The sequence below is a fragment of the Lissotriton vulgaris genome, chromosome 12 (assembly GCF_964263255.1).
Source record: "Lissotriton vulgaris chromosome 12, aLisVul1.2, whole genome shotgun sequence".
In the NCBI taxonomy this organism is placed as follows: domain Eukaryota; kingdom Metazoa; phylum Chordata; class Amphibia; order Caudata; family Salamandridae; genus Lissotriton; species Lissotriton vulgaris.
The window spans coordinates 100,098,344-100,120,795 of record NC_141700.1 but is presented as its reverse complement, the minus strand read 5'-3'; the positions used below and the strand labels follow the sequence as shown (position 1 = coordinate 100,120,795).

Genomic DNA, 22,452 nt, shown 5'->3' with positions numbered 1-22,452 from the left:
CGATCACATCCAACTCAGTCCTGGTTCAGGCGGACAATATGACAACCATGTTCTATCTGAACAAGCAAGGAGGCACAAAATCTCGCCCACTGTCTCGAGAGGCTCAGGCAATATGGCATTGGATTCTCGCTCGAGGTCTCACAGTAGTGGCGGTGCATCTTCCGGGCGAGTTGAACGTCAAAGCAGACGCACTCAGCAGGCACTTCGAAGATCAGCCAGACTGGGTGCTAAACGACGAAGTAGTAGAAGAGCTTTTTCGTTGCTGGGGACGTCCATCCATAGACTTGTTTGCAGACGACGAAAACACCAAGTGCCACGCCTTCGCGTCCAGGTTCCACAGACCAGGGACGCAGGGGAACGCTCTTCTGTTGGATTGGGCAGGGATGTTCGCATACGCGTTTCCTCCCCTGGCTCTGATTCCGAGAGTGGTTTCCAAGCTCCTCAGGACGAACATGGAGATGATCCTGATTGCTCCGGACTGGCCTCGGCAGTTGTGGTATCCGGACCTTCTACATCTGTCTGTGTGTCCACACAAACGACTCCCTTGCAGACCGGACCTGTTGAGCAAAATGAACGGGAGGATAATGCATCCCAACCTCCCATCATTGAACCTAACAGCATGGCTCCTGAGGTCCTGCAATACGGACATTTGAACCTGCCTCCAGACTGCATGAGCATTTTGAAGGAGGCTAAGAGGCCTTCCACGAGAGCATCCTATGCCTTCAAGTGGAAAAGGTTTTACTTGTGGTGTAGGGATCATCATTTGGATCCGATTAAGGGGCAGGAGGACGTCATCTTACCATACCTCCTTTCCCTCGCAACAGCTGGTTTGAAGTACGCTTCCATTAGAGTGCATTTGTCAGCTATTGTGGCTTATAGGAAGTCACCTGACCAGGTGTCTTTTTTTCAGGTTCCAGTGGTCAAGGATTTCCTCCAGGGATTGAAGAAAGTGTATCCCCCTGTGCGAAATCCTTCTCCTCCGTGGGAATTAAACCTAGTTCTATCAAGGTTAATGTCTCCACCTTTCGAGCCCATCCACAAGGCTTCCTTACAACATCTCTCTTGGAAGGCAGCTTTTTTGGTGGCAATTACCTCTGCACGCAGAGTCAGTGAGATACAAGCGTTCTGTGCAAAGGAACCTTATACTGTATTCCACCATAACAGGGTAGTACTAAGGGCTCACCCATCCTTCTTGCCTAAGGTCATCTCTGATTTTCATATAAATCAGTCTATTTCCCTCCCTTCCTTTTTTCCAAATCCTACGACCCCGGCCGAGCGGTCACTTCACTCCTTAGATCTTAAAAGAGTGCTTAAGTTTTATTTGGAAAAGACTAAAGGGATTAGGAAAACGGACCAACTGTTTGTGAACTATGGTGCAATGAGGACTGGCTTTCCAGCAGCAAAGAGGTCCATTTCCAGGTGGATTGTCTCTTGCATTAAGTTGGCCTATCAACTAGCAGGAAAACCTTTGTTGATGTCTCCTAAAGCGCATTCCACTAGAGGGAAGGCGGTTACAGTGGCTTTCTTGCATGACGTTCCCATGTCGGAAATATGCAAGGCTGCGACCTGGAAATCAGTGCATACCTTTACGAGGCATTACTGCCTCGACTCTGATTCCAGGACCGATACTCAAGTAGGGCAAGCCTCCTTGAGGAATCTGTTTGGGTAGTCGGTTTGTCTACTCAGGCTTATTGATGAGATTTCTGTCTTATCTTTCCTTTGCCCGCAGGGATGAGGAGAGGCTCGCTATTCTATTCTAATGCTTATGACTATTGATGAGGATCCCCTGGAAGAGAAGGATTAGTTACTTACCTGTAATCCTAGTTCTCTTCCAGGGGTATCCTCATCAAAGTCATAAGCAACCCTCCCGCCTCCCCGGGCAAAGGATACTCTTTAATAAGGAGATATTGTTAACCTATGTGTTATTGGGTTTGTTTTTCAGTCTCCGAAAAGAACAACTGACCTAACTGCCACTCCTGGGGCATGATGGGATACAGGGGGTCATGAGTGCCTTAAAGGCACAGTGTCAGTTTTTTGCTATTCAGCTACAGGTTAGCTTTTCAGTCTTGTTAGACTGTGTGTTTGCAATGCAGCCTGGGAGCTTCCTATGCTTCCAGTGAGTTCTGAGAATTTTTACTGCTTTCTGAGCATTAAAGCCATACTTTTATGGCTGTTCTTAACTAGCCGAATAAATGTATCGAATTATGTAATGTAATTGATATAATCATTGAACTATTCACATTAACTAATAAAGTATTTGTTACGCTTTTTTCAGCAACCGTATGAAACGTAATATTAAAAATGTAATATTGTCCAGGTTCCAACTGGCTAGGCTTAGTGTTAGTATACTGCACTGCACTGCCTGGTGTATTGTCTTTGAAATGTTATTAGAGTACTCATTGGTGGCATGTATGATGGTTACTCAGTAGTTGCCCTGTGCTTTGAAGTGTTTGGCCAGCTGTGCCAAGTCAGAAAGTTGCCCTGATAATCTTTGAGCTTTTCAAGAGCGTTGCCAACTACTGTCTCTTCTGATCTCTGCAGGGTTCTACTGCAAGGACTGCTTCAGCCAACTGGGCAACGTTTGCAGCCTCTGTCTCGGCCCATTGACCTATGACAACATGGCGGACATGGAGATGTAAGTGACGTTAAGATAGCAGTGGTGATGAGTGAGTCCATTCTTGATCGAGGGGGGAGTTCATCTGTGCGTAATGTGCAGAGGTGGTCTGGTCTATAATGAGATGACGAGTTTTTATGGAAGGCTGTTCCTATGAAAGGACAATTGAACAGAAGCAAGTTTACACTCTATGCCACACCCTTACATCTTTTAGAAATTAAAGAACAAAAGTCTTCAGAGGAATAATGCGAGGGGACAAATATGCAAAAAACTACTGAACAGATTTACCCCAAGACACAAGTAAAGGGCAGCATCTGAAAGAAACAGGTTAGTATTAGATTCCTTACCGTAGAATATCCCTAGGCGTCAGACTGGATCCGGAAATTTTTGCGTAGCAGTACCCTTGCGCGTCGGCAGGCATCGTCTGCGGCTCCGCGTCCGTCGTCAACGTTGTGGGCGCCGTGATGACGTCATCGGAGTACTTAGACGCCGCCTCCACGCGCTGAGGTCAGTTTTTCTTTTTTCCGCGGCAGCAGCGCAGATCCGGAAAAAGTGTTACCTTAGTAACTTTTTGACTAAACTTTTTTGTGATCTCTTTTGATCTTTTTTTTTTCGAGTCTTCGACTCAGAACAGTGCCGGTAGGGATGCCAGGTTTCAAGCCCTGTGGGGACTGCGACCGACTGATGTCGGTCACCGACCCTCACCGCCGGTGCCTCCACTGTCTCAGCGTCGATCACGACGACAAGACCTGCTCCGACTGCCGGGCCCTGACTTCAAAAGCTAGGCGGGAGCGGTCCCGCAAGCGGCTCGAACTCCGGCAGTCGGCCCGCGCCACGAGAGGTCCCGGTCCGGGGGACAGGTCGCGGGGTTGAAGCCATCATAGCTCCGGGGGTCGCCATCACTCCTCAGGTTCTAAGTCGTCAGGTAAGCACCGGAAGTCGAAGAGACTTCATCGCTCTTCTGACTCCCCCCCGATGCTCGCGCGACACAGCCGGGGGTTCGGGTGACACAGCCCACGCGGCTCCGTCAGAGTCGTGGGCGTCGCGACCTGCCCCATACCCTCCGGTCCCTGGGCAGCAAGCGACGCCGGAGGAGGTCGAGTGTTTCCTCATGGCCATGAGGTCCCTCACTCCTCCGGTGGGCTCCGCGGCGCCTCCGGGCCCAGCGGACCCGTCTGGGGGCCCTAGCGGTTTGGGTGCTTCGGCTCCGACGCCGGTAGGTGCTTCGGCCACGATGCAGCTGGCACCCTCGGGCCCGGCGCTGCAGGGCCCCACTGGATCCGCTTCTGGATCCGTATAGTCACCGGTCGACCTGATGACCTCACCGGCGCCGGTCCCTCAGGTGTCACCTCCAGCGCCGTCCTCAGGCAGCGCCGTCCCCGATACCTCCTATCGACACGGTTCCGGAGCGGCGCCGCTCTCGACGCCGCTTGGGGAGTTTTACTTCAATGAACCGGCCCCATCATTTGACAACCCCGATTATCAAGGGATGGGTGATGAGTATTGGGAGGGGTCTGAGGACCCTCTGACACGTGAGTGTCAGTCCCAGGAGGACTGGACTGGTCTTGGGGATGCCAGTGGTCTGGACACTTCGCCAGACACTGGTTTTGTTTCACCTCCTACCGTGGCTACGGAGGAGGGGGCATCATTCAGTGTGGTGTTGACGCAGGTGGCCAAGGCCTTGGCCCTTGATCTCCCCGTCGCGGCCATGAGGACTAACCTCCTCACTGAGGTCCTTAAACCGCAGTCAAGCTCAGCTGAGCCTCTGCTGCCGTTTAATGAGGCCTTAACTGACGTTCTTTTGGGCACTTAGTCCAGGCCCGCTACAGGACAGCCTGTAGATAGGAACGTGGCCAGAACCCACAGCCCGGCCCCGGGCGACCCTGCTTTCCTGTCCACCCCACCCCACCCCACCCCACCCCAGAGAGCCTGGTCATCCAGGCCTCTAACTCCCAGACCGCATTCCCGTCGGCTCCGCCTGATCGGGAATCCAAGAGGTATGAGAATTATTGGAAGAAAATATTCTCCACCCTTAGTTTGGGACTGCGGTCTTCCAACACCGCATGCCTCTTGGGCCGCTACACCCACTCCCTGTAGGACACGGTCGCGGACGTGCTGCTACAATGCCCGGCGGAGGTCAAGGCTAAACTCGCCTATGCCCTTGCGGAGGGTCGAGATGTGGCACGTTTTTCCATCCGGTGTCGACTGGATACCACCGACTCACTGGGCAGAGCGATGGCAACGACGGTGGCGATTTGTCGCCATGCCTGGTTGAGGTACGCCAACTTTTCTGCGGATGTCCAGAATACACTCATGGACATGCCGTTTGATGGCCGTCGCCTTTTCGGCAACAAGGCAGACCATTCGCTTGAGCGCTTTAAGGACTCCAGGGCTACGGCCAAGTCCTTGGGCCTCTCGCCCCCGCGCCAGCAAATGGGTGCCTTTCGCTCCTTTCGTGGCCAAGGAAGGGGCGCTCCTACACGTGCTGCCAGCCACGCACCGAAGACTAACATCCAACACGGTGGCGGCCGTGGAAACCGCCGTAGAGGCGGTCGGGGACAACGGCGAGGCCAGTCCACACCTTCTCCCTCAGCATCCGCCTCAAAACCTTCCTAGTCCGTGCTTTCAGGCCCAAGTGACGCCAGTGGGGGGCAGGGTTTGCCATCACCACTCCCACTGGCGCACTGTCAAATCGGACAGGTGGGTGCTGCAAATCGTCCGAAGGGGCTACTCCCTCCCCTTCGAGACGACCCCTCCAGCCATGCCACCAAAATACCACTGCGTTTTGGGGGATCATTTGCGGCTTCTGCAGGAGGAAGTTACAGCCGTCTTGGCCAAGGGGGCCATCGAGCGCGTTCCTGGGCCAGAAGTAGGGTGTGGTTGCTACTCCCACTACTTCCTGGTACCCAAGAAGGGCAAAGGGGGCCTACGCCCTATCTTGGATATACAGAACATCAACGGCTTCCTCCGGAAGGAGAAGTTCAAAATGCTGACACTGGCTCAGGTCTTGGCTGCCTTGGACCCAGGAGACTGGATGGTAGCGTTGGACTTGCAGGACGCTTATTTCCACATACCCGTCCTGCCGGCCCACCAGCGCTACCTGCGGTTCGCGGAAGGCCTCAAGCACTTTCAGTTTACTGTGCTCCCCTTCGGCCATACTAGCGCCCCACAGGTGTTCACGAAAGTGATGGCGGTGGTCGCAGCTCATCTGCGCAGGTTAGGGGTTTCAGTCTTCCCCTACCTCGACGACTGGTTGTTGAAGGCGGGCTCGCCCCAGACAGTCGTCAGCCACCTCCAGACGACGGCGGACCTCCTGCACCTGCTGGGGTTCTCCATCAACGTGCCGAAGTCACACCTGTGTCCCTCTCAAAAGCTCCTCTTCATCGGAGCGGTTCTCGACTCAGCGCAGTTTCAGGTTTATCCCCCCAAGCAGCGGGTTCGGGATATTCAGGCTCTGATTCCGATCTTTCAGCCTTTATCCCGAGTCTCGGTCAAGTTGACGCTGCAGCTTCTGGGTCTGATGGCTTCTTGCATCCTTCTGGTGCATCACACCCGTTGGCGAATGCGGGCTCTGCAGTGGGACCTGAAGTTTCAGTGGACCCAGCATCAGGGCAACCTGTCCAACCATGTCCTGATTTCAGAGGGCACTGTGAGACAGCTGCAGTGGTGGCTCACGGACCGCGATTGGGTCAGCGGCAGATCCCTCTCCCTTCCCCAACCGGAGCACGTAGTTGTGACGCACGCGTTCCTCCAGGGCTGGGGAGGCCACATGGCAGAGGCGGAGATCAGAGGCCTCTGGTCTCCGGCGGAGTCCCGGCTCCATATCAACCTTTTGGAGCTGCGGGCGATTCGTCTTGCACTGAAGGCATTCCTCCCCTCTGTCCGAGGGAGTGCAGTGCAGGTGTTCACGGACAACACCACCGCCATGTGGTACTGCAACAAACAGGGCGGGGTGGGGTCGTGGACCCTCTGCCAGGAGGCTCTGCGCCTCTGGCAGTGGCTGGAACATCAGGGCGTAACCCTGATGGTTCAACACCTGGCAGGTTCTCTGAACGCCAGGGCAGACAAACTCAGCCGCCGGTGCATGATGGATCACGCATGGCGTCTGAACTCGGACGTGGCGCAAGGTCTCTTTCTGCAGTGGGGAGAGCCTTGGTTAGATCTATTCGCCACCGAAGAGAACGCGCAATGCCATCAGTTCTGCGCGTTGGAATTTCCAAGGCGGCACTCGTTTGGAGACGCTTTTTGACGCGAGTGGAGTTGCGGTCTGTTGTACGCCTTTCCGCCTATACCACTCCTGCCCAGAGTGCTGAAGAAGATCAAACGCGACTAGGCCCAAGTCATCCTTGTGGCTCCGGACTGGGCATGAAGATACTGGTATCCCGAGCTACTCAGCATGTCAGTCGATCCCCCAATTAGTCTGCCTCTTCAGGAGGACCTTCAGTCGCAGCAGCAGGGGATGGTCCTCCACCCGAACCTGTCCAGTCTCCACCTTCATGCTTGGAGATTGAGCAGCGACAGTTGAGGCCATTTGACTTGCCTCCTGAAGTCTATAATATCATTCTGGCGGCCAGGCGGCCCTCCACAAAGTCGGTATACGCCTGCAGGTGGAACAGATTTGTGGCATGGTGCACAGCAAAGGCTGTGGATCCTCTCTCTGCCCCTCTTTCTGAGGTTCTTCTCTTCCTTCTTTCTCTTGCCCAGCAGGGCTCTGCTCTGGGCACTATCAAGGGCTACCTTTCTGCCCTTTCAGCCTTTCTAAGGCTGCTTGATCAACCATCTTTGTTCAAGTCCCCTATTGTAACTCGTTTTCTGAAGGGCATCACACACACGTTTCCACCTGTTCCATTTGTGATGCCTCAGTGGGACTTGAACCTGGTTCTTACTTATCTGATGTGCGCTCCCTTTGAGCCACTTCACAACTGTCCTCTCCGCCTTCTTACTCTGAAGACTGCTTTCCTGGTTGCCATCACCTCTGCCAGGAGAGTGAGTGAGCTCCAGGCTCTTTCCTCCAAACCTCCTTTCCTTTCTGTCCATCCGGACAAGGTTGTGTTGCGGACTAGACCCTCTTTCCTGCCCAAGGTTGTCACGGCCTTCCACATCGGGCAGTCTATCTCCTTGCCCACCTTCTTTCCGCCTCTGCATCCCTCAAAAGAGGAAGAGTGGCTCCACCGTCTGGACCCAAAATGTGCGCTCTCGTTTTATCTCGATTGCACTCGCCAGTTCCGGGTGGATGACCAACTCTTTGTTGGTTACGTGGGTGCTAAGAAGGGACGGGCGGTACACAAGCAGACCATCTCTCGGTGGGTTGTGTTGTGTATCAAGGCATGCTACTCCTTGTCTAAGAAGGAACCTCCTATTGGGCTGAGGGCCCATTCCACCCGGGCCACGGCGGCTACTACTGCCCTGGGTCAGAGAGTCCCCTTGCAGGACATTTGTCAGGCAGCTACGTGGGCCTCGCTGCACACGTTAGCAAGACACTACTGCCTAGACAGTCAAGTCCGGAGGGATGGCTTCTTTGGGCGTTCCGTCCTCCAGGACTTTCTGGTGTGATTATTGGTTCGCAGACCCACCACCGGGGTTGGTATTGCTGGGGTATCTATTCTAAGGTAAGGAATTTAATACTAACCTGTTACTTTCAGATGAACAAGTTACTTACCTTCGGTAACAATATATCTGTAAGAAACAGTAGTTAGTATTAGATTCCTTACCGCCCCACCCATCCTCCCAGTTCTGCGAACCGATATCTTGGGTTAAGGTCATCCCCTTTCAGGGCCCTAGTTTCAATGGCACTAGTGTTCGTTTTTAACATGGCTCTGCTTTCTGGTGCGGAAAAGCTGTGTCTAAGAACTGACGTCAGCGCGCGGAGGCGGCTTCTAAGTACTCCCGACGACGTCATCACGGCGCCAACGACGATGTACGCGGAGCCGCAGACAACACCTGCCGACGTGCAAGGGTACTGCTACGCAAAAATTTCCGGATCCAGTCTGACGCCTGGGGATATTCTAAGGTAAGGAATCTAATACTAACTACTGTTTCTTACAGATATATCGTTACCGAAGGGAAGTAACTTGTTCCTTCATCCCAAGTTTGATGCAAATCCATTCAGCTCGATTTAGTGTAGCAAGAATGAATAAATGTAATGTGTCTTAAAATGGGAAATGCTACTATTAGATTACTCTTTATAACTTTGATCTTCCTTTATAAACCTGCATGGAATCTGAAACGGATACATTTGACCATGGGCGAAACTCTGCTACATCTAATGCAGATTTGTCAGTTGGCGCCAATGTTATTATCAAATTGGCATGCGCTGCAGGGGGTTGGACACAGGGCCTGGCAGCCAACCCGGTAGGGAAACATGCAGCCCCCCACCACTTTTTTTAAGTGAAGGGGGTATATGACCACCCTTCCCAGGCCGTCCCCATCCCCCAAGGGCCCACCACTTAATTTCTGGGGGAGAGGTACACACAGCCCCTCTCCCTGGCTGATTTTGGCCCCTTGGCCCTCCTGAGGCATGGCCATATTTTAATGGGGGGGTGGGGAGGCACGCAGCGCCCCCCCCCCAATCCCGGACGATTTCTTGGCCCAGGGACTCCATCCCCCGGGGCCTATACAATTATTAATGGGGGAGGGGTGCTACGATGCTCCACTCCCCATGCCGATTTCATCCCCGTGGACCCCATCCCCCAGGGCCTAGTGCTTAATTTATGCAGGAGGGGCCAATTAGCCTCTCTCAGTGGAACAATTTCAAACCCGGGGACCCCAATCTCCCGGGGCCTGGTTATATTTTAATTAGGGTTGGGGCATGCTGCCACTCCACTCCAGGACGATTTCTGGGCCACCCCATCTCCCGGGACCTACACAATTAATGGGGAGGGCGCCTTCTTTTCCACCCTCCCCAGGCCCGTTTCTTCTCTGGGGACCCCACCCCTCTAGGCCTGGCCATTAGTCAAAGAGGGAGGGAGCACACAACCCCCCTTCTCTGGGCCTATAAGATCTTGACAGTATTATATGGACTCTAAAGGCACCCACTGGTGCTCCTGGCCTTGCTCTGATGTTTTTATTGACAGAGCAATGATGCCGAAATCTTATGGCGTATCAATTTTCAATGCGTCCTCCTTGATCTTTTAATTCGATATTTCCTGCAGCCAATATTCAAATCTGGCAGATGAAACAGCGGGTGGTAGTCCCTCTCGGTAGAAAAAATGGTCCATTGAGTCCCTTTGGAGTCCATATAATACTGACAAGATCTTATAGATTGACTCATCTGTTAAAAGGGTCATTGCTAAATGCAGATTCTGTTGTCCTGAAGATGGTCTGAGGGATTAACACAATAGAAGACCGAAACGTCGACTGTACTGTCCATTTCCTCAAGTATTGATGTACTTGAAGTGACTGTTTTATTTATGAAGATATACGTCACTCTTTTGGATTATATTAGGAATGGATCTTTTTACTTATGAATTATAGGTTAAAGTGCACTGTACCTTTGTCATTTGTATGCATTGAAATCAACTTCAGTGTTGACTGTACCCTATGAATTTTGAATTATAAATGAAGAATATATTGATCAAAAGATATCCCTGTGTTTGCTGTTACTGATTTGTTTTTCTGCGCATTGATTGCACAAGTTACTAAATCTATTTGCACTGTTTCAAAATTTACAGACATTGAATCTTTTTCATTTAAATAGGAATCACTTTTTTTCTGAATAAAATCCCTTGTCTTAATAAAATGGCATCTTATGAATCTTATAATTTTGTTTGTTGTTTGACAAACCTGGTTATATTAATACTCATTTACTTTATCCTGGAGAATTTCTTGAAGACATGTCAATGAAGATAAAGGTATGGGGAGGCAAAAGTATTGAACACCCTGTTCATTGTAATTTCATGGTTTGGAGGGGCAAATACTGTTGCAATAACAGCAAAAATTACAAGATAGGTTTTCACAAAAAATGGAGATGAAGCTAAGTCGTCTCATACAAATCACAACCCTTTTTTCCGTTTTGTTACAATTACTTACTGCAAAACAGGCAATAACTTGGGCTTATATGAGGTCAGAGAAATGTATAGAAATAAAGAACAGTTATTTGCCGTATTGGATTTGGTAAATCTGTCAATCAAAAATGTAAAAAGAAATTTGATTGGACCAGGAACCATATTTTCCCCATGTCCAATGTAGAAGTGGAGATCATTAGTTTACTCTCAAATCTGGTCAATCTGATAAGACACAATAGAAAATGTTGTTGCAGTAGCCATTTGAGGATAAGGGCAGTGATCCCTGCTGCTGAAAAAAAGGTGAAATTACATGCACAAGAAGAGCTTCACGGCATTGGCGAGTGGATATTTTGTTTTGAATTCAGGGATGTGGAGGATCTGTGAATCACAGATGAGTGATTCGACCGTAAATTCCAGAATGAAAATGTTACTGCAAATAACAATGTTTTTTGGTGTGTATGTGTAGATCACTCCAACATTAGATCTTTTATATATATCACTTGCTTGAATCAGTCCCCGTTGTTAGGCTGAGAATCCCCGGTACATCAAAATAGCAGTATACAGTGTAAAATATACAGCATTCATTATATAGTGTAAAATGGCCATAGGCTGAAACAACATAGCATGTTTAGCAATACATCCACTTCATTTGAAAGAACCAAAACTTCAACCAGTAAGGTGGAAGTATAAGCTCTCCTACTTCCTCTAGAGGCCACCATAGCTGAGATTTCTACTGCACGTCGTGTGTGAGGGAGTTCCCTCAGAGCTCTGACTTAACCTTTCAGTGAACCTGAAATTGTTACTATATCGGTCTACCAGCCCTATTCTTTGGCACTGTGAGTTGTTTTTAGGATAGATTATTATACTATCTGGACCTTGGAGACCATTGGATCGAACAACCAACTGCCACAACGGCTGTCGAAAAGAAGAAATCTCTTTTTAAACCTTGTTCATCTGGCGGACACAAGAAGATTTACACTGATGACCCATACTCTGTGCATTTATTGCCTTGAACCAATTAATAGCCCTCGGAATGCAATATTTGTAAGTTTTTCTCAACTAAAACACTTAAGGATATAGAAAGGAGGTTGGCATTATTCCTTCTGGATAAAGCGAATTTTCCTTCTTCTAAAAAAGATGCCCCCTCCACAAGGGAGGAATCCATGAAAACATCCCCTACAATCACTTCCATGAAGGAAGCAAATAAGAGGAGACTGTACAGTTCGCTGAGCAGGATTCATTTGGTACAGTGCTAGCAGCCACTGCCTCTGATAACAAACCAGATAAAAATGCCTTTAAGTGCTATAGAGAGGGTTTACCTTTGTAAAAAAGACATTTTCAAAAGACTCATCTTCAAAGGAAACCGTGTTGATAATGAGACTGCCAACATCAACTCCGTTGTAGACAACTATGACATAGTCGACGGCGACAGTTGATGACTAACATATCAATGTCGACGACCTCACCTTTGAGAGCCACACAGTTGACAAAAAACAGGAGATGTTTTTTCGTCATTAATGATGATAAATTTACCTTCAGCTCAAATATTGCAGTCAGGTCAAGAAGAAAAAGGCTAGTGATTATTTTTTAAGAAAATGAGGCCTTGTCAGGTCCCCAAACAAGATACACTGCCACATAGGTAAATGAATCCAAAGTTTTTTCCAATTTTCACCATTTTATTCCATTCTTTTAGTACAAAGATTCTCTTAATTTTAGTCCAAAGTTATTTAACTTGTTGTATCCACTTTTCATACTTCAAATGTGCCAATCCAGGCTTTTTCTGCAGCACTAGAGGGTTGATGGTATATTATCTCGCAGCCACTTAAAATCTATCCAATGCATTTTGGGATAATTCCCTTCTTCACGGGTAACGTGACTTTCAACGCAACATTCTCCCGTGACTCAGATGCAGCAATTTCTCAAATATCCATATTATTGAACCAAGGCTTACAGCCTCCCTATTTCGGTCCACATCATTGGCCACTCCGTTCAAAAGTGACCACACCTTCAGCTCAAATATTGCAGTCAGGTCAAGAAGAAAAGGGCTAGTGATTATTTATACCTCACTGACAGCTTCCCGCCCAACACAATTAGATGTAATATATATCCCAGATTTTGGAAAGGAAGAAATGGACAAGAAGAAGTCTTACTGTGAATATGTTTACCAGCAGGAGTATTTAAGTCTGAGAGTACTTAAATTGGTATGTGGAAGAAACCAAACTACCATGATATTATAGAGAACCATATGTAGTGCAAGTGCTGATTGTGTTTTAACGACGTTGCAACAGATGATGGATACTTTCAAAAAGTTATTACCACAGCAGCCAACTACTAATCCTTACATGGGGCTACCTGCTATACCCATTCTGTCACCTCCTCAGTCTGCTCCTTTACCGGTTTCACCACCTCTGCAGCCATCACTGTTACCTCTTGCTCCTCCATCGCCAAGAGTATCTATTCATGGAGAGGACATGGAGGATGTTTTACCAAATGGGGACAGAAAATATGATAATGGTCGGGAATTCATTGTCCCACGTGGAAATGAGGACTGGCCAATTCCACAGGATTGAAAGAGCTGCAGAGAAATTCAACCTACCAATGACGTCTTTAGATCAACCATGGTTTCTTTATGGCTTTAGACCTCAGGAATCTGTTACGTCCATACCCTTTCTTGATTATGTCTGCTCGGAGGGTTTGAAATCAATGAAGATACTTGCTACTGTTCCAGCAGTGATAACTCGTCTGGAGAAAAAATATAAGGCTCCAGATTCAGCTCCAGCTTGCCTCACTGGTCATACTAAACCAAATTCAGCCATTTCTTCAGTCGCTCAGAGAAGCACCATCCTCTTGCATTGATGATCTGGGCCGAAGAATTTCGTCTATAGCAGCAACCTCAAATAAGACAGCTCATGGCCTGGCAATTCTAGGTCATTACCATCACCAAATGTGGCATGGCATCACTACATTACTCAAACTCATTCCTGAGAATAAGAGGGAAACGGAAGGGGCTCACGTAAAAGAAGGAGAGCTAACTTATTCCTCCATTATTGACGCAGTAATTGATTCCTCAAAAACAGGTTTTTTTCCAGTCGGTAGGAGGTACTGTATTAAGAAGGCAAGGCTGGTGAAAGTCTACAGCCTTCTGTACTGACGCCCAATCTAAAATCCTAGATATGCCTTTTGATGGACTCACTGTTTTTGGTAAACGTGTAGAAGAAGCTTTGCAAGGTCATGAAACATTCACTGACACTGCAAAGGCTTTTGGGTTTTTGCAGTATTGCATATTTTGGGATATCTAGTTTTGAGGCTCAAGATCACATTTCTGAACAGGATCCAGTCAATACAAAGGTCACAGGTGTTCAGATTATCCTCAGAGACACAAGGTCTTCAGGAAGGAAGAAAGCTTCTTCACAAGCACGAAACTATGAATGAATGAATGAAATGCGACTTGTAGAATGCACATGCTTTTCGGTCACCTACAAAGTGCAGTCAGAGAATTTAATCTTATTGGAAAAGCCATATTTTCAGCCTTTCCTTGAACAATCAGGTAGCGTCCACTAAGCTTAGCTCAACAGGAAGTTTGTTCCATGCCGTTGGTCCAAGATAGGAGAAGGTCCGTCCGCTAGTTCTCATGTGTTGAATCTTAGGAATCCTGGCTAGAAGGCTGTTGGCTGGTCACAGGTTTCTAGAGGGAGCATAAAAACTGAATCTAACCCACAGATAGCCTGCACCTGTATGGTGTATTGCTTTGAGGACCAAAACTAAGGTTTTGAAGATAATTCTCTTCATGATCGGGTCCCAATGAAGGGCACACAGGTGCAGGGACACATATTCTTGAAGTCAGGCTAAGGAGAATGAGGGCTGCTAACCAGGCTTCTGGACTAAATGAAGCCTGGTGGGCAGATAGTCTCGGAGACCCATAAGTAGGGCATCTCCATAATCAAGCCTGGAAGTTATGAGTGCCTGGACAAACGCCTGTCTTGCAGAGAAAGAGAAGCAATGTAAGAACATTTCTAAATATATTTAGAAGCCCGAAGCATGTACCAACCACTAATTTGATTTGTGGTTGAAAAGAGAGGGAGTTATCAAGTTTAACACCCAAGTTCTGGACTATTCCCTCAAGGGCCTATGGAGTCTTTAGGCCAAATTGCTCCGCTAGCTTAGCGTAGTATTATGCCCAGGGTTAGTCGAGCATAATCAGAACATTTCATTAATTTCAATATACTGAGAGAACTGCTGATTTACATTTTTTCCAGTATCTTAGACAGGGAAGCAGTAGGGAAATTGGCCTATAGTCTGAATGTTCACTAGGGTCCGCAGAGGTTTTCTGTTTTTAACAGGGGCTGAATTTTTGCCTGCTTCCATGAAACAGGGACTATTGTTTCAGACAATGAAGCATTAAGCACCCTCTTTACCAATGGGTTAATAGTGGGGTCCCCAGTGCTAGCAGGTTCAAAGGACAAGGATCAGATGGAGATCTTGATTTGACACAAACGTGTCCACTTGCTGCCGCAATCCTGAAGGGGCAAATCTTACACTTCATTTATGCGAGTGCTCACTTCTGCTACTCCTCTACCCACCGCCACCATTTTTGGCTGTGTTTTTTTTTTTTACCTTATCACACCTTACAAGCTCCATACTATATTACACATATAAATTGAATTTCTTTGCATACAAATAATAACACAGTGTTGTGCAAGAAATGAATGAGTATACATGTAGACTAGTGGGGCTGTGACAACCCGACCACGTTTGTCAGACCATTAGTGACTACTGGGTTTTTATACTACTGTTTTTATACAATTGTGCTCTCTCCTATATTGTCTACTGCACCCACGGACACTGAACACCACAGGTGCGAAGAAGACTGGTAATATGCAGGTTACTTTACCACACTTTCAGTCATTTAGTGTAGATCATAATAATTTACTAGTCATAGGTCCTGAAGAATTGTCGCTTGATCCCGAATGGGACATACAAGGCCAGAAACATGTTGACCACATGAGTTTTTATGAGAAACTGACTATAACATTACTATGGACAGTCGCCACCACTTCTCTTTTAACCAAGGTTGGAGACAGGATTATTAAATTAGTTGCCTTGATCCTCCCTCTCCTTATTTTTACTTCCCTTTTACACACAACACATCACTACACTTCTACACTATAGGACCCCTTACATGCACTCACCCTTACGGCAAGGATTAAAATGATCTCTGCCAAAGAGCCCCCACTGAGGGTGCCCGTCGGGTATTGCAGCGCCGACCCAACGAGGAGCATGCCCAATGATGAAGCATGACACCCAGCTGGCTGGGTGTGTGAAGGCCCTAAATCCGAAAGGAGGAATTCCCTTTCCTTCTTCCTGATAGACAGTCACCTGCAAAATCAGCCCTAGTCACTTTTGGTTTCCTAAGGATCTGCATACTCCGTTTTTTTAAACGATCTTGATTGGAGGCCTCGTATAGCTGCCAGGGCACCCTCCAAAAGAATAGGCTGGAAGTTTGAAAGTGTAGCCATAGTGGTTGTAGCAGTGTTGGAGCATACTATATCCATCAGACTCTCCACAAACTGAGTGTCCAATGAAAACCTATCTGGAATGGTTGTGATCTTATTTTGGAAAGGCAAATCCAGCTGGTCTCACCATTCTGCTGTATGTTGATAAATTTTGGCTTAAGCCTCCGGGGACACATTTTTTAACAAATCTGAAGATTTCCCTTGATTTATTGCCTGCCTCCTCTACCCGGTCTTCAAAGTGGTGTATTTTATTAGCTGTTCTTACTTCTGTTTAATGTTTCTTCTCATACCTGAGACTGTCTGAACTAGGGTCCAGCTGGATTATTTATGCAGGATGTGCGTGAGGAGGCCAGTGCAAGTTTATTGGATTTGTTGCAAACCCAGATGTCAAGCCAGTTGGCATCTATTTCCACTGAGCCAGAGAGAGGAGGAGGGGGGGTTTCTCTCTTCCATAGAGCCAATAGGTAGTTATAGTTATACACACACACATATATATATATATAAATATATATATATATATATATATATATATACACACACACGCGCAAATTGAATGTGAGAGAGGCGGCTATGAGGTGAGACACATACACAAATAGTTCTCTTACTAAGAGTACCATTGGCTCCTCGCTGTGGCCTCAATACACAGTGGTGCCTTACTGTCATAGAAATGCATTGCAACATAACTAAATCTGAAGTCACCAAAATGCCAAAGGTAGCGGTTGTGACTTCGTGCATAGCTTGACTCTACAACAATTAAGGGTGGCTCGTGGACCAACCATTTGCCTTGTGACTTCTTGCATAGTTTGACTCTCTACAACATTACATGGTGGCTCGTGGACCAACCATTTGCCTATCACTAGGCTCATCTTTGCTACCAAGGAGCTAGGGTAAATTGAAAACGTTGAAACTGCAGACAAAATTGATCCACTAGGTTTCTGTTCCTGACACTGACTTTTGTCACAAAAGACCAGGGGTAGAAAAACCAATGCCAAGGGTACCAGAGCAAGGCAGGGACGGTCCCAGGTAATGTCCATCTCACCCAGTAGAGTAAGTATTAGACTCATGTGAGCAATCATGCTGCTTGGACTAGAAAACTCTTCAGATAAGTAAAAGAGAAAGACTTACACAAGCAAGTTCAGACACAGCTATTTTCTTCCACTTGAAAGTATTTTGGGGCATATTAGCAACAAATAGCGATATTATCGCTAAATGTGCTTAGCGCATTTTTTTTTTTATTGCCGGATATTATCGCAGGGATAACGTGCTATTAGCAACGTTTATCTCCAAAGCGATAAAATATCCGGCGATAGCGGCTCAATGCGTGAATATCGCTGGAAATCCAGCGATATTCAGGCATTATCGCTAATAGGGATTTAACCTGAATATCCTCCTCCCATTGGATATACAGGTTAAGAAGTGGTCTGAGCAGGCAATAATCGCGCTTAGCGCGAGTTTTATTATCGCTTCGCCAGCCTTGCTAATAGGCGATAGCTGTGTTAGCGACTGCTTTCAGTCGCTAACAGGTTGGGTACGCCCACTTTGCATTACATTAGCGATAAACATCGCTGACATGCAAAGCGGGCCCCAAACCTGTAGCTATCGCCTACAAGCTGTTGCTTACTGCTGTTAGCGACATCTTGCTAATAGTTCGATAAAAATATCTCCGCTTTCGCAGGAAAAAGTCCTGCTAAAGCGTAGATATCGCCCTTGATAATATGCCCCTCTGTTTCTAGCTTCTGTATTGCACCAAGTACTTACAGCTAAAATGCTAATAAAGGAGGCAGATTTTTGCAGCTAGATTTGATAGCTTTCACCCTCAAACCCCAGGACTGCAACAACACCCCATCTCCACTGTAGGACCAGTAACAATAATCAGGGAATGTTCCAACGCTGAATCCTTGACTTCTCCAAAATCTGTCTCTGCAGTGACTCTAGTGATGACGAACTGCTCAGTACTTGGGTGAAGGCTGCAAACTCCATGCAACCGAAGGAGGTGACCAAGCGGAAAAAAATGCAACAGATCCTGAAGACGCGACTCGAAGAAGTTGACATGAGCAGCGACAGCTCTGAAAGGTGAGCGTGATGTAAACCAAGACATCCTAGTATATAGCAAAGTCCCTCGTCACCTCCCAGGCTTTGTGAACCAGTGAGGGGGCTTGCTTGAGTAGAGCTTTTCTAAAATCAATTTCTTTTTACATCTGGTTGAGTGCCACAGAGGGAGCAGCTGTTCCCTGTTTGTAGTCTGTGATAAACCAAGACTAGCACTGAGAAAGAACATCCCCTCACATTTGAATCTGGGTAGAGGATGAGGCAGAGCCAAGGCTAATTTTCACAGCAGGTGTATGTATCTCTGTACAACAGCATAAAGCTTAGAAACAGGGTTCTGGAATGCACTAAGAATATTTACCTCGTCTTTGGATTACTCCAGTGTTTCCAGTCATCACCTACAAACTATCATTCATAGTCACTGGGTAGGGAGGGGAATTACTGAACCCTTGGGAGAAAAGTTTTTGGCAAAATGCTCCCCCAGTTATTTGTGGGCTCTGATAATAGTGACAGAATACCACTATTGAGAAGGGAAACACAGAGGAGACAAAGCACAATAGTTTCCGACGCGTGCTCTGTACCCCGAGCAAGATGTGAAATTGGCTATAGACAATAGAGAAGCCTGGAGACTTTGCAACAACTTCATGTCCTATGAAGGTAGGTATTGACTTGTGGCAGATCAGTCAACGACTCCTCTAGCTTGCACCAATTTCCCCAGGGTTCTCATTCCTTACACACTTGACAACGTTGTCTGATCCCTAGCATCCTTTCTGTGCAGGTCTTCCCTATTAACCTACATGTAAAGTTAACTCTGCCTGTGGCTCAACTTTGTGATAAACATATCTCTCTTCTTCTTGCTTTGAAGCGAATTGGATTTTTCATATCAAGACAGGCCTGAGCCTAGTGATGAGGACGATATTTCCGACAGCTATGAACCTCAAACTGTTCCGCCACCGAAGAAGCTTGATGAACTGGTTACTCCAAGCCAGTTGAAAAACTTTTGGAAAGAGCCAAAAATGAAAGACCAGGAAGGCATCAGCATGCGGGTAGAGGATAAAAGTATTCCAGTTGGAAGAACTAAACGGAGAGTGAAGAGCACCAGCAGTCCGGTGAAGGAAAGCAAGCCGATTCGGAAAGACACCAGCCTTCCAGAAGACCACACCGTGAAGAAAAAGAAAGACGCCGGCTCACCAGTGGAGGAGACCAGCTTGGAAACAGAGTATGACAGCCCGGAAACGGAGGGCCGGACCCAGTATGTGAGGGCACGAGATGCAGACCGAAGACACAAGTACTACAGCCCTGAAAAGGAGGAAATCAGTTTGGAACCAGAAGAATCTACATCTGTAAGCGACAGCTCAGAGTCTGACCTCATTTATATTCAACCCGTTGACATTGTCATTCTGATGGAGGAATGACAAAGTGAATTTAGCTATAGGCTTATTGGGACTCCCTAAAATTAAGCAAGTCTACCTTCTGTTTCAGTCAACCGGATGGAACTTGTGTTCTTATAAAACACTCAAATTACTCAGGCTTCTAGCCACCGAAAATATGGCAGTCGAGAGAGCAAGCACACAAACGGCTGAGTAATATTGTTGCAAATACATCATCTATGATTGGGTCACTTTGTAAGATATGACCTCTCGCTGCCGGTCTTCTCACTGTCACGGAGCCGCAGAAGGCAGACCGGAACGTCAGTCCGAATAATGCCCAACATTGAAGACAGCAGTGAGTTTTTGATAAAGTGGGAAACGTTGTATAATGCTTCTGCAGTAGACGTAGCCAACAGGTTGACCACTGCTATGCTATTAATAAATATTCATCCTACCCCAACTTCCTGTACGGATCACACTGGTTTCTTGGGGCTATATTTAGATGGGAAATATGCACACATATCAAACAGCAATGTCTTTGCCATCAGTACTTATTGACAGAGTAATATAAAACAGATGGTAGACTACATTTATTGTTGAACAGTGATTAGGGAGTGGGGAAGGACACTCCTAACCTTAGTTGCAGTTTTGGTCTGGACAGTTAACCGGGTTTGAGCAAGACACATTTGTGCTGATCTACAACTGGCTTTGGCAAAAACTAACTAGTTGTCTTGTCTCTGAGCGGTAGCTCTTCCGGTCTCTGAGAAGTTCCCTCCACGAAACCAGTAAGAGGAACTTTCTACCGGAGTGGCTGGTAGACCTACCGGTCCTAAAACCCTAAATTAGGAGGCCAGCCACTCCAACAAATGTTAGATAGGATTCAAAGGAAGGCCACAACTGGAACAAAGAATGCTACTTAGGAGGATGATTATAAAAGGGAACCTCTCCTGGCTTGACCTATATAATTCTTAGGATAATCTATAATATGGAAGGCCTGCCCCAAAGTGACTTGCAGCCTTGCTTAGAGTCTGGTTGATAAAGGACATCCACCAAAATGTGATAGAGGTCCAATCTGCCCAATTAAGAATGCATTGATCTAAATACAGCAGATGGGAAATCTGTCACTTCTTTTTTCATCCCCTTCATACTCTAAATAAAACCACAAACGTCTCTTTGTAACTGCAAAAATCCCTATCTGAAAGAGACACGTTAGTGATAGATTCCTTACCTTAGAATATCCCCAGGCGTCAGACTGGATCCGGAAATTTTTGCGTAACAGTACCCTTGCGCATCGGTAGGCGTGGTCTGCTGCTCTGCGTCAGTCGTCGGCGTAGTGGGCGCCGTGTTGACGTCGTCGGATTACTTAGACGAAGCCTCTGCGTGCTGACGTCAGTTCTTCTTTTTTCCGTGCCAGCAGTGCAGATCTGGAAAAAGCAGTACCGTAGTCACTTTTTGACTAAACTTTTTTGATCCCTTTTGATCATTTTTCTTGAGTCTTGCGACTCCGGACGGTGCCGATAGGGATGCCTGGTTTCAAACCTTGTGAGGATTGCGACCGACTGATGTCGGTCACCGACCCTCACCGTCGGTGTCTCCACTGTCTCGGCGTCGACCACGACGACAAGGCCTGCCCCGACTGCCGGGCCCCGACTTCGAAAGCTAGGCGGGAGCGGTCCCGCAAGCGTCTCGAACTCCGTCAGTCGGAGCCATCACAGCTCGGAGACTCGGTATCACTCCTCCGGGTCGAAGTCAGGTAAGCACAAGAAGTCGAAGAGACGTCATCGCTCTTCTGCCGCCCCCCCCCCCCGACGCTCGCGTGCCGCGGCCGGGGGATTCGGGTGACACCGCCCACGCGGCTCTGTCGGAGTTGCGGTCGTCGCGGCCTGCTCCACATCTCCGGTCCCTGGGCAGGACGCGACGTCGGGGGAGATAGAGCGCTTCCTCATGGCCATGAGGAACCTCTCTTCCCCGATGGGTTCCGCTGCGCCTTCCGGCCCAGCGGACCAGTCTGGGGCCGCTAGCGGGTCGGGGGCTTTGGCCCGACGCCTTCGGGTGCTTTGGCGCCAGCGCCGCCGGCACCTTCGGGCCCGGCGCCGCAGGGCCCCACTGGATCCGCGTCGTCCCCGGTTGACCTAACGACCTCACAGGCGCCGGTCCCTCAGGTGTCACCTCCAGCGCCATCCCCGGGCGGCGCCGTCACCCGATGCCTCCCTCGCTCCGGTTCCCACGTCGGAACGGCGCCGCTGGGCGACGCTTTCGACGCCGCTTGGGGAGTTTAGCTTCTATGAACAAGCCTCATCGTTTGACAACCCTGATTATTAGGGGATGGGTGAAGAGGAGTATTGGGAGGGGTCTGAGGACCCTCGGACCCGAGAGTGTCAGTCTCAAGAGAACTGGACCGGTGGACTTGGGGCTGCCAATGGTCTGGACACATCACCAGACACTGGCTTTGTCTCGCCTCCTATCGTGGCTACGGAGGAGGGGGCAACCTACAGTGTGGTGTTGATGAGGGCAGCCAAGGCCTTGGGCCTTGAGCTTCCAGTCGCGGCCGTGAGGACTAACCTCCTCACTGAGGTGCTTAAACCGCAGTCAAGCTCGGCCGAGCCTCTGCTGCCGTTTATTGAGGCCTTGACCGACGTTCTTTTGGGCACTTGGTCCAGGCCCGTTACGGGTTCACCCGTAGATAGGAACGTGGCCAGACGCCACCGCCCGGCCCCGGGCGACCCATGTTTCCTGTCCACCCACTCCACCCCCGAGAGTCTGGTTATCCAGGCTTGCAATTCCCAGACCGCATTCCAGTCGGCTCCGCCGGACAGGGAATCCAAGAGGTATGAGCAGTACAGCAAGAAGGTATTCTCATCCCTTAGTCTGGGACTGCGGTCTTCCAACACCGCATGCCTCTTGGG

At 48.3% G+C, this 22,452-nt stretch overlaps 1 protein-coding gene across 2 annotated transcripts in view; it reads left to right on the top strand.

Moving 5' to 3' along the window:
* The window catches only part of DCST2 (DC-STAMP domain containing 2), an 84,714-nt gene extending 64,710 nt beyond the window's left edge, over window positions 1-20,004 (top strand). For both annotated transcript variants that reach the window (XM_086947375.1, XM_086947376.1), the window contains 3 exons: window positions 2,542-2,635; window positions 18,057-18,203; window positions 19,042-20,004. In XM_086947375.1, the coding sequence (XP_086803501.1) occupies window positions 2,542-2,635; window positions 18,057-18,203; window positions 19,042-19,591 (791 nt within the window). In that variant the 3' untranslated portion in view covers window positions 19,592-20,004. The remainder of the gene's footprint in view (window positions 1-2,541; window positions 2,636-18,056; window positions 18,204-19,041) is intronic.
* The last annotated feature ends 2,448 nt before the right edge of the window (window positions 20,005-22,452 follow it).